This window comes from Schistocerca nitens, chromosome 2 (assembly GCF_023898315.1).
Source record: "Schistocerca nitens isolate TAMUIC-IGC-003100 chromosome 2, iqSchNite1.1, whole genome shotgun sequence".
Lineage (NCBI taxonomy): Eukaryota > Metazoa > Arthropoda > Insecta > Orthoptera > Acrididae > Schistocerca > Schistocerca nitens.
The window spans coordinates 302,100,192-302,114,617 of record NC_064615.1 but is presented as its reverse complement, the minus strand read 5'-3'; the positions used below and the strand labels follow the sequence as shown (position 1 = coordinate 302,114,617).

The 14,426-nt window shown below is 47.1% G+C and overlaps 1 protein-coding gene across 1 annotated transcript in view; it reads left to right on the top strand.

Moving 5' to 3' along the window:
* Positions 1–14,426, top strand: part of LOC126236057 (probable ubiquitin carboxyl-terminal hydrolase FAF-X) — a 346,675-nt gene that overhangs the window by 321,296 nt on the left and 10,953 nt on the right. Inside the window, exon 44 of the mRNA XM_049945098.1 lies at positions 6,210–6,367. Within this exon, the coding sequence (XP_049801055.1) occupies positions 6,210–6,367 (158 nt within the window). The remainder of the gene's footprint in view (positions 1–6,209; positions 6,368–14,426) is intronic.

The window sequence follows — 14,426 nt, the reverse complement described above, 5'->3', positions numbered from 1 at the left end:
TCCTGTCTCACGAGTCACATTCCGCACAGACTTTCTAGGTGATTGCTGAAACCGTTTAGTGACTTCTCTATCTCTTGTGCGGATGACCGTGGTCTTCAGGAATGGTTCTTCTGGGAATTTTGGACAGCTCCTTCTTCCTCAAATGTATCTCGCAGATGACTTAAGTTGGAGACGCATTGTTGCCTCTTGTTGGAACTTCATTCTGAACTGTCCTTGCACTTCATACATGTTCACATTCTCCCAGTAGCATGTCAGAATGAACTTTCTTTGCTCAGGGTTCAGCCTGCCTTCAGCTACTTTTCAAGCTGCCACACCAGAAAAAGGGGGGAAAAAGACAGTATTCTAGTTACAGGATGCAAAAAGTGTGTGTGTTTCTTTCGGGGCCCCATGTCTAACTGCTTAAATGTGCTTAGTTTCTGTCTTCAATTTTTACCCTCCACATATCCCTCCAACACCAAATTAAGTATTCCTTGATGTCTGGGGATGTGTTCTATCAACTGATCCCTTCTTTTAGTTAAGTAGTGCTGTAATTTTTTCTCCCCACTCTGATTCAGTACCTCCACATTAGTTATGCTATCTGCTGTGGAATCTTCTGTATTCTCCTTTACCATCACATAGCTAAACCTTCTATTCTCTTCTTGTCTGAGACGTTAAAAACCCCCATTTCATCACCGTACCTCTCAAGACTCCAGCCCAGCCCAATACTTAAATTTCATATTTGATTTTAAAATATCTGTCTTTCAGAAATTCTTTTCCATTGCTGGTTCGTATTTTGTATCCTCTCAGCTTTGATCATCAACAGTTATTTTGCTACTCAAATAGCAAAATTCATCTAAATCCCTCAGCATTACCTGATTCAATGTATAGACTGAGTAACATTGAAGATGGGCTTTAGCCTCTCTCATTCCCTTTTCAACTAATGCTTCTCTTACATGTCCTTCAACCTTTATAACTGCATTCTGGTTACTATGGGTAGTTTTAATTAAAATGCAGCTGATCGCAGAGGTCCATTGTGGGCTGTAATTATTGTATGGCAGTGAAACTTGGCAGATACGCTAATACTTTAATGCAGAACTGAAGGTATGACACCCACACCATCATTTGATAAGCCATAACATGAGTGAACAGTACGGCCATTGGGAAGAGCAGAGTGGCGACTCTTCTGGGAAACCTGGAATTCTCAGGGAATTACTTTTTACCTGGAAAAATCGAGGAAATCTCGGGGAACCTCAAAATTCTGTTTGTTAACCTAGCATTGAAATCAAATTCTGTTGAACAATGGAAAATCCAGGATGGAATGTAACAATATTAGAGAAGGAAAGTTGCTACTCACCATATAGCGGAGATGCTGAGTCGCGATAGGAACAACAAAAAGATTCACACAATTATACCTTTCGGCCATTAAGGTCTTTGTCAACAATAGTCACACACGCACATGCACACACTCAAGTAAACGCAGTTCGCACACACGTCTGCAGTCTCAGGCAACTGAAACCACACTGCGAGCAGCAGCAGCAGCAGTGCGTGATTGGAGTGATGAGTGGTGGGGTTAAGGAGGAGGCTGGGGCGGGGAGGGGGAGGGATAGTATGGCGGGGGTGGCAGACAGTCAAATGTTGCAGTTTAGATGGAGTGCAGGAGAAAAGGAGGGGAGGCGGAGTAGGGGAAATTAAAAAATTGGGTGTAGTGGTGAAATGATGGCTGTGTATTGCTGGAATGGGAACAGGGAGGGGGCTGGATGGGAGAGGACAGTGACTAACGAAGGTTGAGGCCAGGAGGGCTATGGGAATGTAGGATGTATAGCAGGGAAAGTTCCCACCTACACAATTCAGAAAAGCTGGTGTTGGTGGGAAGGATCCATATGGCACAGACTGTGAAGCAGTCATTGAAATGTGGGGTATCGTGTTTGGCAGCGTGTTCAGCAACAAGGTGGTCCACTTGTTACTTGGCCAGTGTTTGTCGGTGGCCATTGATGCGGACAGACAGCTTGTTGATTGTCATGCCTACATAGAATGCAGCACAGTGGTTGCAGCTTAGCTTGTAAATAATGACTGGTTTCACAGATAGGCCTGCCTTTGATGTGATAGGTGATGTTAGTGACCGGACTGGAGTAGGTGGTGGTAGGAGGACGTATGGAACAGGTCTTGCATCTAGGTCTGTTACAGGGGTATGAGCCATGAGGTGAGGGATTGGGAGCAGGGGTTGTGTAAGGATGGACGAGTATATTGTGTAGGTTTGGTGGACAGTGGAATACCACTGTAGGTGTGGGAAGGATAGTGGGCAGGACTTTCTCATTTCAGGGCACGACAAGAGGTAATTGAAACCCTGCCGGAGAATGTAATTCAGTTGCTCCAGTCCTGGATGGTACTGAGTTATAAGGGGAATGCTCTTCTGTGACCGGACTGTGGGACTTTGGGAGGTGGTGGGAGACTGGAATGATAAGGCACGGAAGATTTGTTTTTGTATGAGGTTGGGAGGATAATAACGGTCAGTGAAGGCTTCAGTGAGACCCTCAGTATATTCCAAGAGGGACTGCTTGTCACTGAAGTTGCAACAACCATGGGTAGCTAGGCTGTAAGGAAGGGACTTCTTGGTATGGAATGGGTGGCAGCTGTCGAAGTGGAGGTATTGCTGATGGTTAGTAGGTTTGGTATGGACAGGGGTACTGATGTAGTCATCTCTGAGGTGGTCAACACCTAGGAATGTGGCTTGTTGGGTTGAGTAAGACCAGGTGACGCAAAAGGGGGGGGGGGGGAATTATTGAGGTTCTGGAGGAATGTGGATAAGGTGTCCTCACCTTTAATCCAGATAGCAAAGATGTCATCAGTGAATGTGAACTAGGTGAGGGGTTTAGGATTCTGAGTTTTTAGGAAGGATTCCTCTAAATGGCCCATGAATAGGTTGGCATAGGATGGTGCCATGCAGGTGCTATAGCCATACCCTGGATTTGTTTGTTGTTAATGCATTCAAAGGAGAAGTAATTGTGGGTGAGGATATAGTTGGTCACAGTGAATTGGAAGGAGGTTTTTGGTTTGGAATCCATAGGGCGTTTGGAAAGGTAGTGTTAAATAGCAGTAAGGCCATGGGCATTAGGAATGTTAGTGTATAGGGAGGTGGATCAATGGTGATAAGCAGGGAACTGTATGGTAAGGGGCAGGACCTGTGGAGAATAGGTGGAGAAAATGGTTGGTATACTTTATATAGGAGGGTAGGTTCCAGGTAATAGGTTGAAGGTGCTGGTCTATGAGAGCAGATTCTCTCAGTGGGGGAATAGTAACTGCCACAACGGGGCACCCTGGGTGGTTGGGTTTATAGACTTTACGAAGCATGTAGAAGGTAGGTGTGCAGGGACTGGTAGGGGTAAGTAGAGAGATGGACTCTGGGGAGAGGTTCTGGGATGGGCGTCCTTACACCCATGACGAAATTCAAAAACATAGCTGAGTGTGATGTGGCACCTGGAAGAGGAAGATGTCCTATACCAGTGGATATTATTGATGAGGTTGCTGTTCCTGTAATTGACCATGCAGCACTTGCCCCGGTAGTGTTAGTGCTTATGCAATCTCGTGAGAAGTGTCCATCCTGTGGTCAAGAGTACGGAAATTTTGCGGTCTATTTTACACTTGTACGTGTAAAAGATCCAGTCAGTGCAGCAAATAATACCTCATTATCTGCAACAACATTCTGAATTTATCCTTTGGTTTCTGGCATGGATTGAAGTTGATAACATACGTTCAGACAATATTCAGTAAAGTGATGAGACACATTTTACACTACAGGGTGCAGTGAATACTAAGAACTGCTGAATTTCAAGTACTGTTAAACTGTGTATTGTGCACGAAGAGCCATTGCACTCACCGTATGTGACTGTGGGGTGTGGATTCACAAGCACCTTTAGTCTTGGTGTGTTCTTCTTTGAAGAGAATACACCCAGAAGGCCTATCAGGCATACTGTGGTGTCTGCAAGTTATTGAGACCTCGTTATACATCGTGTGATTCCTGCTTTGGAAGAGCACAGCTGTTCGGAAACCACGGTTTTCATGTGAGATAGGGCAGCACTTCGTCACTCGCCCAGTGTAAGATCTGCTAAATGCAACCTTCAACAAACGTGTTATCTCCCCAAGTTTTCCAGATGCATGGCTTGCAAGGTCACTTGATCTGATTCCAGGTGACTTTTGGCTCTGACGATGTCTAAAAGAACACATTTACCAGGGCCATGTTCGGTCACTACCTGACATTAAGGCCAGTATAAAGAAACATATTGCTCAGATTACACTGGAACTGCTGCAAGCAACTGTTGAGTGTGTTGTTTTAGGAATGCATCATCTCGTCAATGTCTCCAGCGCTTTATGGAACAAACTGTGTAAGCTGCAGTTAGTAATGAAATCAACATTGCCTTTCTCAATTTGTCTTTTTGTGCTCATGTCCAGTTTCTAATCCATTACATATAGAAACATTTCTGTGTGTCATCCTAGCATTCACAGCACCATATTTGCACCTGTTAGTCAAAATTATAACTTTTTTGTTCCCCCAGAGTAAATTGTTAATGCATTAGAATATCTACCAAGTTTCACTGCTGTACAATAATTACAGTCCACACACTGGACCTCTATGAGTAGCTGCACTTTAATTATAACCACCCACTATATTGAGTTGACCTTTCACTACCTGTGTTTTATTCCTCTTTCCTTCGGAGTCCCAGAGAGTATATTGTAGCCAACATTTTCAAAAATTTTCTCAAAGTCTACAAATGCTGTTAATATACATTGCTTCATGTAATCTTTGCACAAGACAGAATTCAGAAATTGAAACTTCCTGGCAGATTAAAACTGTGTGCCCGACCGAGACTCGAACTCGGGACCTTTGCCTTTCGCGGGCAAGTGCTCTACCAACTGAGCTACCGAAGCACGACTCACGCCCGGTACTCACAGCTTTACTTCTGCCAGTACCTCGTCTCCTACCTTCCAAACTTTACAGAAGCTCTCCTGCGAACCTTGCAGAACTAGCACTCCTGAAAGAGGAGAGCTTCTGTAAAGTTTGGAAGGTAGGAGACAAGGTACTGGCAGAAGTAAAGCTGTGAGTACCGGGCGTGAGTCGTGCTTCGGTAGCTCAGTTGGTAGAGCACTTGCCCGCGAAAGGCAAAGGTCCCGAGTTTGAGTCTCGGTCGGGCACACAGTTTTAATCTGCCAGGAAGTTTCATATCAGCGCACACTCCGCTGCAGAGTGAAAATCTCATTCTTGAATTCAGAAATTGTTGATAAATACTTGAGAAGGTAATTTATTTTTTGTATCATGCAAGTAGTGTAATGTAGTGACATACAGGACACCTGCAAGTGAAAAATATTTGTTACTTTCAGATACTCGGTGAGAATGAATACCGAGTCCCTTCTCTTTAATAAGTTCATTGACATCATAGTTATTGTATATTCACTCATAGGCTTTAACTTAACTGTTTCTATTAAATAATATACTTGGCATACACAGGGCATCTCACTATTCGTGTTTCACAGCTTCGAGCACTTGTTAATCTACTCTAGTGTGAAACGCATCTTTTCTATTGGAAAAGTGCCCATAGCTGTTAAGGTATGCATTTTAGAGCCCATGTTTACTAGACGTTTTTTGTTGTTTCCATCTGCAACCTCTAGAAGTGTGTAACATGAATTGTGAAACACCCTGTGTAAGCATCTGTAGAGATTTAGGATGCCTCTTCCAACATCCATTCATGGCAGCAGCTGCGACTGTCAAAAGTGGGAGCAAATAAATGCAGGTTGTCTATTTACTGCACATTTTAAGAATTGCGTAGCATTCAGTTAGAAGGATTATTGGTAAATAATACTTTGGTAACAGTGATTAACAACAGTATGATTTCTATGGTGATGGCTGTCATGGTACAAATGTTTTTGGTATAAAGTGTTCCCTGCAGTATTCGCATAGTCACTATTCTTTACTAAGGACACAACAGACACATTGTATTCAGTGACCATCAGTAATGAAAATAACAAATGATTTGTCAATGATGATTGACTGTTCAGTACCAAATACATACAGTCCAAAATGTAGTCATAGATTTTGCTACTCTTGTCAAGTGATTGTGTAAAGCTTAATTTAAAGAACTGAATATTAATTATTTATGTTGATGGTGTTTGCATGCATTATATATAATTTGAAGGTAATTTGTAATTAGTTTACGAATTCAAAGGGTGCTGTGTTTCAGGAACAGGAGATGGAGGAAATGTCTGAAGAAGGTGATAGCCCTCAGCCTGAAGAACAGCATCAGCAACCACCTCAGAATGCACCATTTACACCTGCGTATTCCATAAGTAGCCCTTTGACAAGTCAGCGATTCATAAATAGAAGGGCACTGGGAACAAGGTATGTGTTTGAACTGTAATAGGTAACGGCATTTCTCAGAATGCTTATTTTCTATGATACTTGACTGTGAAATCTGTTGAAAAAAAGTAGTTAAAAATTTTTAATGATTTTTTATTAACTCAGAGATGTTTATTTCTTGCCTCCCTTATAGTATACCCACATTTGACCTCACCTCTGCCCCTTCAGTGTTTAAGCTCATTCTAGAGTGCCCTTCAGTGCTCTGCAGAATTATGAAGAATGTCATTGGTTGTCTCAAAACTTCTTTCGGCTTAAGAGTTTTCATTCGTAAATGAGGAAAGTCACGTGGAGTAATGTGTGATGAGTGGAGGGTTCTAGGGGGAGGACAGTCATCTGATTTTTTGGCACAGATCTTTTGAAAGATGCTGGAGAATATGCAGATGTGTTGTTGTCGTAATGACTTGTGAACTTTCGTACCAGGAGGGTCATCAGCCCCTCACTCCCACTAACAATGCCAAATCCAAATTAAAAAGAAGGTACAAATCTGTTGACATTGAAACTGGACTGAGACTGTTGCACGTTCTTTTTTGGAGGTCTTTTTTCCCAACTGCTGTGATGATTGAAATTTTTTGTTAGTGTCTCTGGCCATAAATTTAACACTACCGTGCGTACGGCAAGAGAAGAGCTCTGACAGTTGACGTGGCCTTGGCGCACATGCTTTGCGCATCTATGACGGCCGATCGGATCGTGAGCTTTTGTTTACATTATCGTGGCAACACCCCAGTGTTGCTGTAGTGCTGCATGACCACTGCTGGCTCGCTGCCCGTCCCTGTCGAATACTGGCAACTGCGTTGCCAGCTGTCAGAGCTCTTCTCTCGACATACGTAGTATAGTCCAAATGTTGTGCAAATGTTTTATCAGCTTTAGTGTGTTAGAGTAGTTACTTGCAAGTGTTTAATCATTGCTACTTATGTTCCTTACCATCAGACAAGGCACTATCTTCATACTGCAGCTTCAAGGGTGCACAGTATGAAGCAGTGTAGATACTAGCCTCTTCAAAATTTCCTGCAGTTAAATGATAGCAGGCATGCACCAAATCCATGATTTTCTGAATGTGGGTACTATCACTTGAGGTCAGAGACCTTTCTGGCCAGCTTCAGTTGATGAATAATCGCTTTTGTATTGGAAGTACCATTTGTAACATCTTCCTGAAGTTGACTGAAAAGTTCATGTATTTGCCACTTACAATGTATAATTTCATGTTAATTTGTTGCACCCATAAATCAGATATCGGAAAAATCTCCAGAAACACTGTACCATGTTTCATTCAAATAACAGTAGCTCAGAAACTGACTTTAACAGTATGAAATAATGTTTGTTTGTAAGTTTGTAAAAGAATGTGCTGCCAATGGCGCGTCACATCACTAGGACACTTTGTTGCTGGTTTAAAGAAAGGTTACGGTGCCTTTCTTGGCAGTAGGACGTGGATCCACAGCTCCACAATAAAACTTGTAGCTGACCAGTGGAATCTCAGCCCAAAGACATCGTATGCATTTATGCGACAATTATTTTTGCGGTCTTGTATTTCGTTTTGTATTAATTCTGTACATGCTGATGTCCCTCCAGTCAAGTGAAAATTCAAGAAAATGCTATGTTTCAAGCTCTCGTACTGCTTATCACACACTTCATTCTTAATGACTGCATATGCCTACCATCTGTAACTGTCTCACATTTCATTGCTTTCTGTCTGTGTCAAGTTGCATGTCTCCATCTGCATATTCTCTCTCACACTTCTACCAGTCCCTTTTTCACTATCTGACCAACATTGGCCTAATTTGATATGTTCATGCTGAGGTATATTCTTGCTTATTTGTTAGGAAATTTTTGTATTTAATGAAGCCATCACCGTTACTTCATAATACCCCTTTAAATGCCTATATATTGAGTAAAGTGGCACATGGTGTGACTCTTGAAGTGACCCTGGCAACTTCTATTTTTTGCTCTATCTTTTTAAATGTTAAAGAGAGAGAACAGCTACTCCAAAATCTTATCAATAAGCAAAAGTTGTCAGTAGGTCCCTTTCTGATAAATATTCTAATGGCAGAGGTGACAAACTAACTGTCTTAAATTTCTCCTTGTTTCCCTGTAAACTGTTATAAGATGTTATACAGGTGATCATAAACTGGAGGTAAAACTGTGGGATGATGCATTAGAGTCAAAACATTACACAGATCATGTTGCTCACTAACTCTAAAGATAACTCCTTACAGTTGCTGTATCAAATAATTTTTAACGGACTGCCTGCATTAGATGAAACAACAGTTTTGTGAATAATTTTTGCGTTAACCAAGACCTGAAACTTGCAAACAGTGATGCTGTTCTCCCACTCCGAGAAAGCGCAGGTTGTACTATTTCCTGTTATTTTGCGACTTGCAGAGCTCTACATATCACACTGATGATTGCTACTTAATAACGTTTCTGTATTACATACACATATACATACATAAATACGTACATACATACATGCACATATACATACTCATTTCCTGTCCTGCAAATGCTTATCAATACCGTATTTTGCCTGCTGTCTTGGAAACCTGGGTGTGGTACATCATGGTATAAAGTTTTAATTATTGCCCCTGAAAATAAATTAGCATAATTAATTTTTTGTTGTTTGAAGTATTTCCATGTGTCCAGTCAGATACAGTCGTCAAATACCCTCGATATTTCAGTGGATAAACGTTCCATGATCGTCAGGTGGTGCTGATACAATAATCTGCCTGCTCTCTGCTGCTAGTATGTATCCCTCACAGGTCCAGGTGCAATTCCGTGCATCGACAGCACTCCCCCTGCGGGTCCGGGGTAAGAATAGGCCCGAGGTATTCCTGCCTGTCGTAAGAGGCGACTAAAAGGAGTTTCAACCGTTTGGGCCTTCCATGTGATGGTCCCCCTTGGAGTTTGACCTCCATTTTTCAAAATTCTACAGAAGTAAGAGCCTTTTGGGGAAGGACGCCTTACATGGTGTACCACTGGTCCTCAGTGCACTAAGACCTTGGCACTCAGCATTGTACCGGCGTTGTAACCATACCCACTATTCCTCAAATTGGGCCTGAACGCCTGATGGGTTGTACAAGTTACGCCCATAGTGCATCCCCATCTGCACCTACGATCATGATGGACTTTCCATGGCACCAGAAATCCAGCACGGTAGCCAGCCCGTTGTGGTGGGGTCGTCATGTACCCTCTAGGTTGTAGCCCCCTGACAACACAGGGATCGTACTGCCGATACCTGAGCTGCACCCTCCCCACGTCGGCCAAGGAGTAGATGCCCGTCTCCTTGGGGCATCAGGACTCCCGGCAACGGTCATCCTGCCAGGTGGCCCTTCCTGAGGCTGGGTGGCGCCCGTGGGGAGAGCCCCTGGTCGGAGTGGGTGGTATCAGGGCGGACATTTCGCAGATGAAACGTCAACACGTATCAGGTCGCTCTGCGGCCGAGTCTTTCAAAAGGAAAGGTACTGTTTCTAGTTCTGGTTCTCCTGCCCTTTCCCCCTTGGCCACTCCCTGGGAGGAGGGACAGGCCCGCCGGCTTGGGGCGAAGTACTTCCCCTGCCATTTGGTCTGTTCTCAAACCGGTGGGGGGACGTTCGCCACCTCCAAGCCCATGTTCTTTGTTCAGCACATTGAGGACATCTTAGGGGAAATCGAGGCTCTCAGTAAGATGCGTTCGGGGTCCGTTCTTATAAAGACCTCCTCCGCCACACAGTCGGCGGCGCTCCAGGCGTGCGACCGCCTAGGGGACTTCCCAGTGTCCATTGTCCCGCATCTGGCACTAAATAGGATGCAGGGGGTTATTTTTCATCGGGACCACCTGCTGCAATCTGATGAGGAGCTCAGGGCCAACCTGGAGCGCCGAGGCGTGCATTTCGTCCGGCGTGTCCAGCGCGGCCCCAAAGACCGTCGCATCAACACCGGGGCCTTTATCCTCGCCTTCGAGGGGGACGTTCGAGGGGGACGTTCTCCCGGAGAAGGTAAAGGTGATGTGCTACCGGTGCGACGTGCGACCTTACGTCCCGCCTCCTATGCGCTGTTTTCGGTGTTTGCGCTTTGGGCACATGTCGTCATGGTGTGAGGCTGAGCCCCTTTGTGGCGATTGTGGACGTCCTCTTCGTGAGGATCATACATGCACCCCACCTCCTCGGTGCGTTAATTGTCCTGGCATCCACTCGCCTAGATCCTCAGACTGCCCCGCATATCAGAAGGAGAAGAAGATACAAGAACTCAAAACTTTGGATCGGCTCTCTTATTCTGAGGCCAGGAAGAAGTATGACCGCCTCCATCCCGTGCCGTTGACCACTTAGTTTGCCTCAGTTGTGTCCACTCCTTCCGCGGTATCCTCACCCCTCTCCTGTCTCCCCTCCGCCTCCTCCCCCCATCCGGGGTCTCTGCCTCCGTCTCCCAAATCCCTCCCTTCCAAATCCTCCTCCCCCGTGGCCCCCGCCCCCTCTGCCCCAGGGGCCACCAACCCCCTCCCCCCCCGCTCCCCCCGCCGCCGCCTGAGAAGCGATCCTCTTCTCAGGTGTCCATCGGGGAAACGTTCCGGACCCCAGCTTCCGAGGTCCGGCGTTCCAAAACGGACCCCGCGCGTGAGGACCTTCTTCGGGTCCAGCCCACCATCCCTGTGCCTCCTCGGACTTCCAAGAAGGCGTCTCTATCCCCCTCTCCACCCCGGCGCGTTTCGTCTGACGCTCCATCAGTGAGTCGCTGCTCCCGGCCATCCTCAGTTTCGCCGGGACGCTCTGCTGCCAGGCGCTCAGCTGGCCTCTCGTCAGCAAATGATGCTGCCCCTCCTACACAACCAGGGACAGCGGCCGCAGATGGCGACGACTCGATGGAACAGGATCCGCCTCCCACCAGTTGTAGCGTTGTTCCCTCGAAACCTGGCCCTCCGCGGCCGTCGAGGTGACCAGCTCTTCCCCCGTCTCGTTCCCCCTCTTTTTTGACTAGTGATGGCCTTGTTACATTGGAACATAAGAGGTATTCGATCTAATCGGGAGGAATTACAACTGCTCCTCCGCCTACACTGTCCGCTCGTCCTTGGTCTCCAGGAAACCAAGTTGCGCCCGACTGACCGTATTGCCTTTACCCACTATACCTCGGAGCAGTATGACCTCACCCCTGTGGACGGTATCCCAGCTCATGGTGGGGTCATGTTGCTCGTTTGGGACGATGTCTATTACCATCCCATCCCATTGACCACCCCACTCCAAGCAATAGCTGTCCGTATTACTCTTTCTGCTTTTACTTTTTCAGTTTGTACCATCTACACTCCATCGTCCTCTGCTGTTAGTAGGGCTGACATGATGCACCTGATCGTTCAGCTTCCCCCGCCGTTTTTATTGTTTGGCGACTTCAATGCCCATCATCCCCTTTGGGGCTCTCCTGCATCCTGTCAAAGAGGCTCACTCTTGGTGGATGTCTTCAACCATCTCAATCTTGTCTGCCTCAATACTGGCGCCCCGACTTTCCTCTCGGACTCTACTCATACCTACTCCCACTTGGACCTCTCGATCTGTTCTACCACTCTTGCCCGTCGGTTCGAGTGGTATGTCCTTTCTGACACCTATTCGAGCGACCACTTCCCCTGTGTCGTTCATCTCCTGCACCACACCCCATCCCCACGTCCTTCGAGCTGGAACATACCGAAAGCTGACTGGGGACTTTACTCCTCCCTGGCGACCATTCCGGACCACGATTTTCTCAGTTGTGACAGTCAGGTCGAATACCTCACGGCTGTTATCATCAATGCTGCCGAATGTTCCATTCCTCGTACTACCTCTTCTTCACGTCGCGTTTCCGTCCCCTGGTGGAATGAGGCTTGTAGAGACGCTATCCGTGCTCGACGACGTGTTTTACGCACCTTTCGCCGCCATCCTACGTTGGCGAATTGTATTGGATACAAACGACTCCGAGCGCAAAGCCGTGGAGTCATCAAAGACAGCAAAAAAGCTTGTTGGGCCTCTTTCACCAGCTCCTTTAACAGTTTTACTCCCTCTTCTGTCGTATGGGGTGGCCTGCGCCGGCTGTCGGGCATTAAGGCCCACTCCTCGGTACCTGGCCTGACCTCAGGTAATGAGGTCCTCGTTGATCCTGTGGCTGTCTCCAACGCCTTCGGCCGGTTTTTCGCGGAGGTTTCAAGCTCCGCCCATTACCACCCTGCCTTCCTTCCCAGGAAAGAGGCAGAAGAGGCTCGGCGACCTTCCTTCCACTCGCTGAATCTGGAAACTTATAATGCCCCCTTCACTATGCGGGAACTCGAACGTGCGCTTGCACTGTCCCGGTCCTCTGCTCCGGGGCCAGATGCCATTCACGTTCAGATGCTGGCACACCTTTCTCCGGCGGGCAAAAGCTTCCTTCTTCGTACCTACAATCGCGTCTGGACCGAAGGTCAGGTCCCCATGCGTTGGCGTGACGCCGTCATTGTTCCTATACCCAAACCCGGGAAGGATAGACACCTTCCTTCTAGTTACCGCCCCATTTCTCTTACAAGCTGTGTCTGTAAGGTGATGGAGCGCATGGTTCATGCTCGGTTAGTTTGGATTCTTGAATCTCGACGGCTACTTACCAATGTCCAATGCGGCTTTCGTCGCCGCCGCTCCGCTGTTGACCACCTTGTGACCTTGTCGACATTCATCATGAACAACTTTTTGCGAAGGCGCCAAACGGTAGCCGTGTTCTTCGATTTGGAGAAGGCTTATGATACCTGTTGGAGAGGAGGTATCCTCCACACTATGCACAGGTGGGGCCTACGCGGTCGCCTGCCCCTTTTTATTGATTCCTTTTTAACGGATCGAAAGTTTAGGGTACGTGTGGATTCCGTATTGTCCGACGTCTTCCTCCAGGAGAACGGAGTGCCTCAGGGCTCCGTCTTGAGCGTAGCCCTTTTTGCCATCGCGATCAATCCAATTATGGATTGCATTCCACCTAATGTCTCAGGCTCTCTCTTTGTCGATGACTTCGCGATCTACTGCAGTGCCCAGAGAACATGCCTCCTGGAGCGCTGCCTTCAGCGTTGTCTAGACAGCCTATACTCATGGAGCGTGGCAAATGGCTTCCGGTTCTCTGAAGAGAAGACGGTTTGTATCAACTTTTGGCGATATAAAGCGTTCCTTCCACCATCCTTACATCTCGGTCCCGTTGTTCTCCCATTCGTGGAAACAACTAAGTTTCTAGGGCTCACGTTGGACAGGAAACTGTGTTGGTCTCCGCATGTCTCTTATTTGGCGGCCCGTTGTACACGTTCCCTTAATGTCCTCAGAGTTCTTAGTGGTTCGTCTTGGGGAGCGGATCGCACTGTCCTGCTTTGCTTGTATCGGTCCATAGTCCGATCGAAGCTGGATTATGGGAGCTTCGTCTACTCGTCTGCTCGGCCATCCCTCTTACGCCGTCTCAACTCCATCCACCATCGGGGGTTACGTCTTGCGACCGGAGCCTTCTACACTAGTCCTGTCGAGAGTCTTTATGCTGAAGCTGCCGAATTACCATTGACCTACCGGCGCGACGTACTGCTGTGTCAGTATGCCTGCCGGCTGTTGTCTATGCGCGACCACCCCTCTTACCAGTCCTTCTTCGCCGATTCTCTCGACCGTCAGTATGGGTTGTATGTGTCTGCCCTGCTGCCCCCCGGAGTCCGCTTCCGTCGCCTGCTTCGACAATTGGATTTTGCCCTCCCTACCACCTTCAGAGAGGGTGAGAGCCCAACACCACCTTGGCTCCAGGCTCCGGTTCATGTTTATCTCGACCTCAGCTCACTCCCGAAGGAGGGTACTCCGGCTGCAGTGTATTGCTCACGGTTTGTCGAACTTCGTGCTCGACTTGCCGGTCACACCTTTATTTACACTGATGGCTCCAAAACTGACGATGGTGTCGGCTGTGCCTTTGTCGTCGGGGCCGCCACCTTTAAATACCGGCTCCTCGACCAATGTTCGAGCTTTACGGCCGAGCTTTTTGCTTTCCATCAGGCCGTTCAGTATGCCCGCCGCCACCGCCATTCATAGTATGTACTCTGCTCTGACTCACTCAGTGCTCTTCAGAGCCTTGGAGC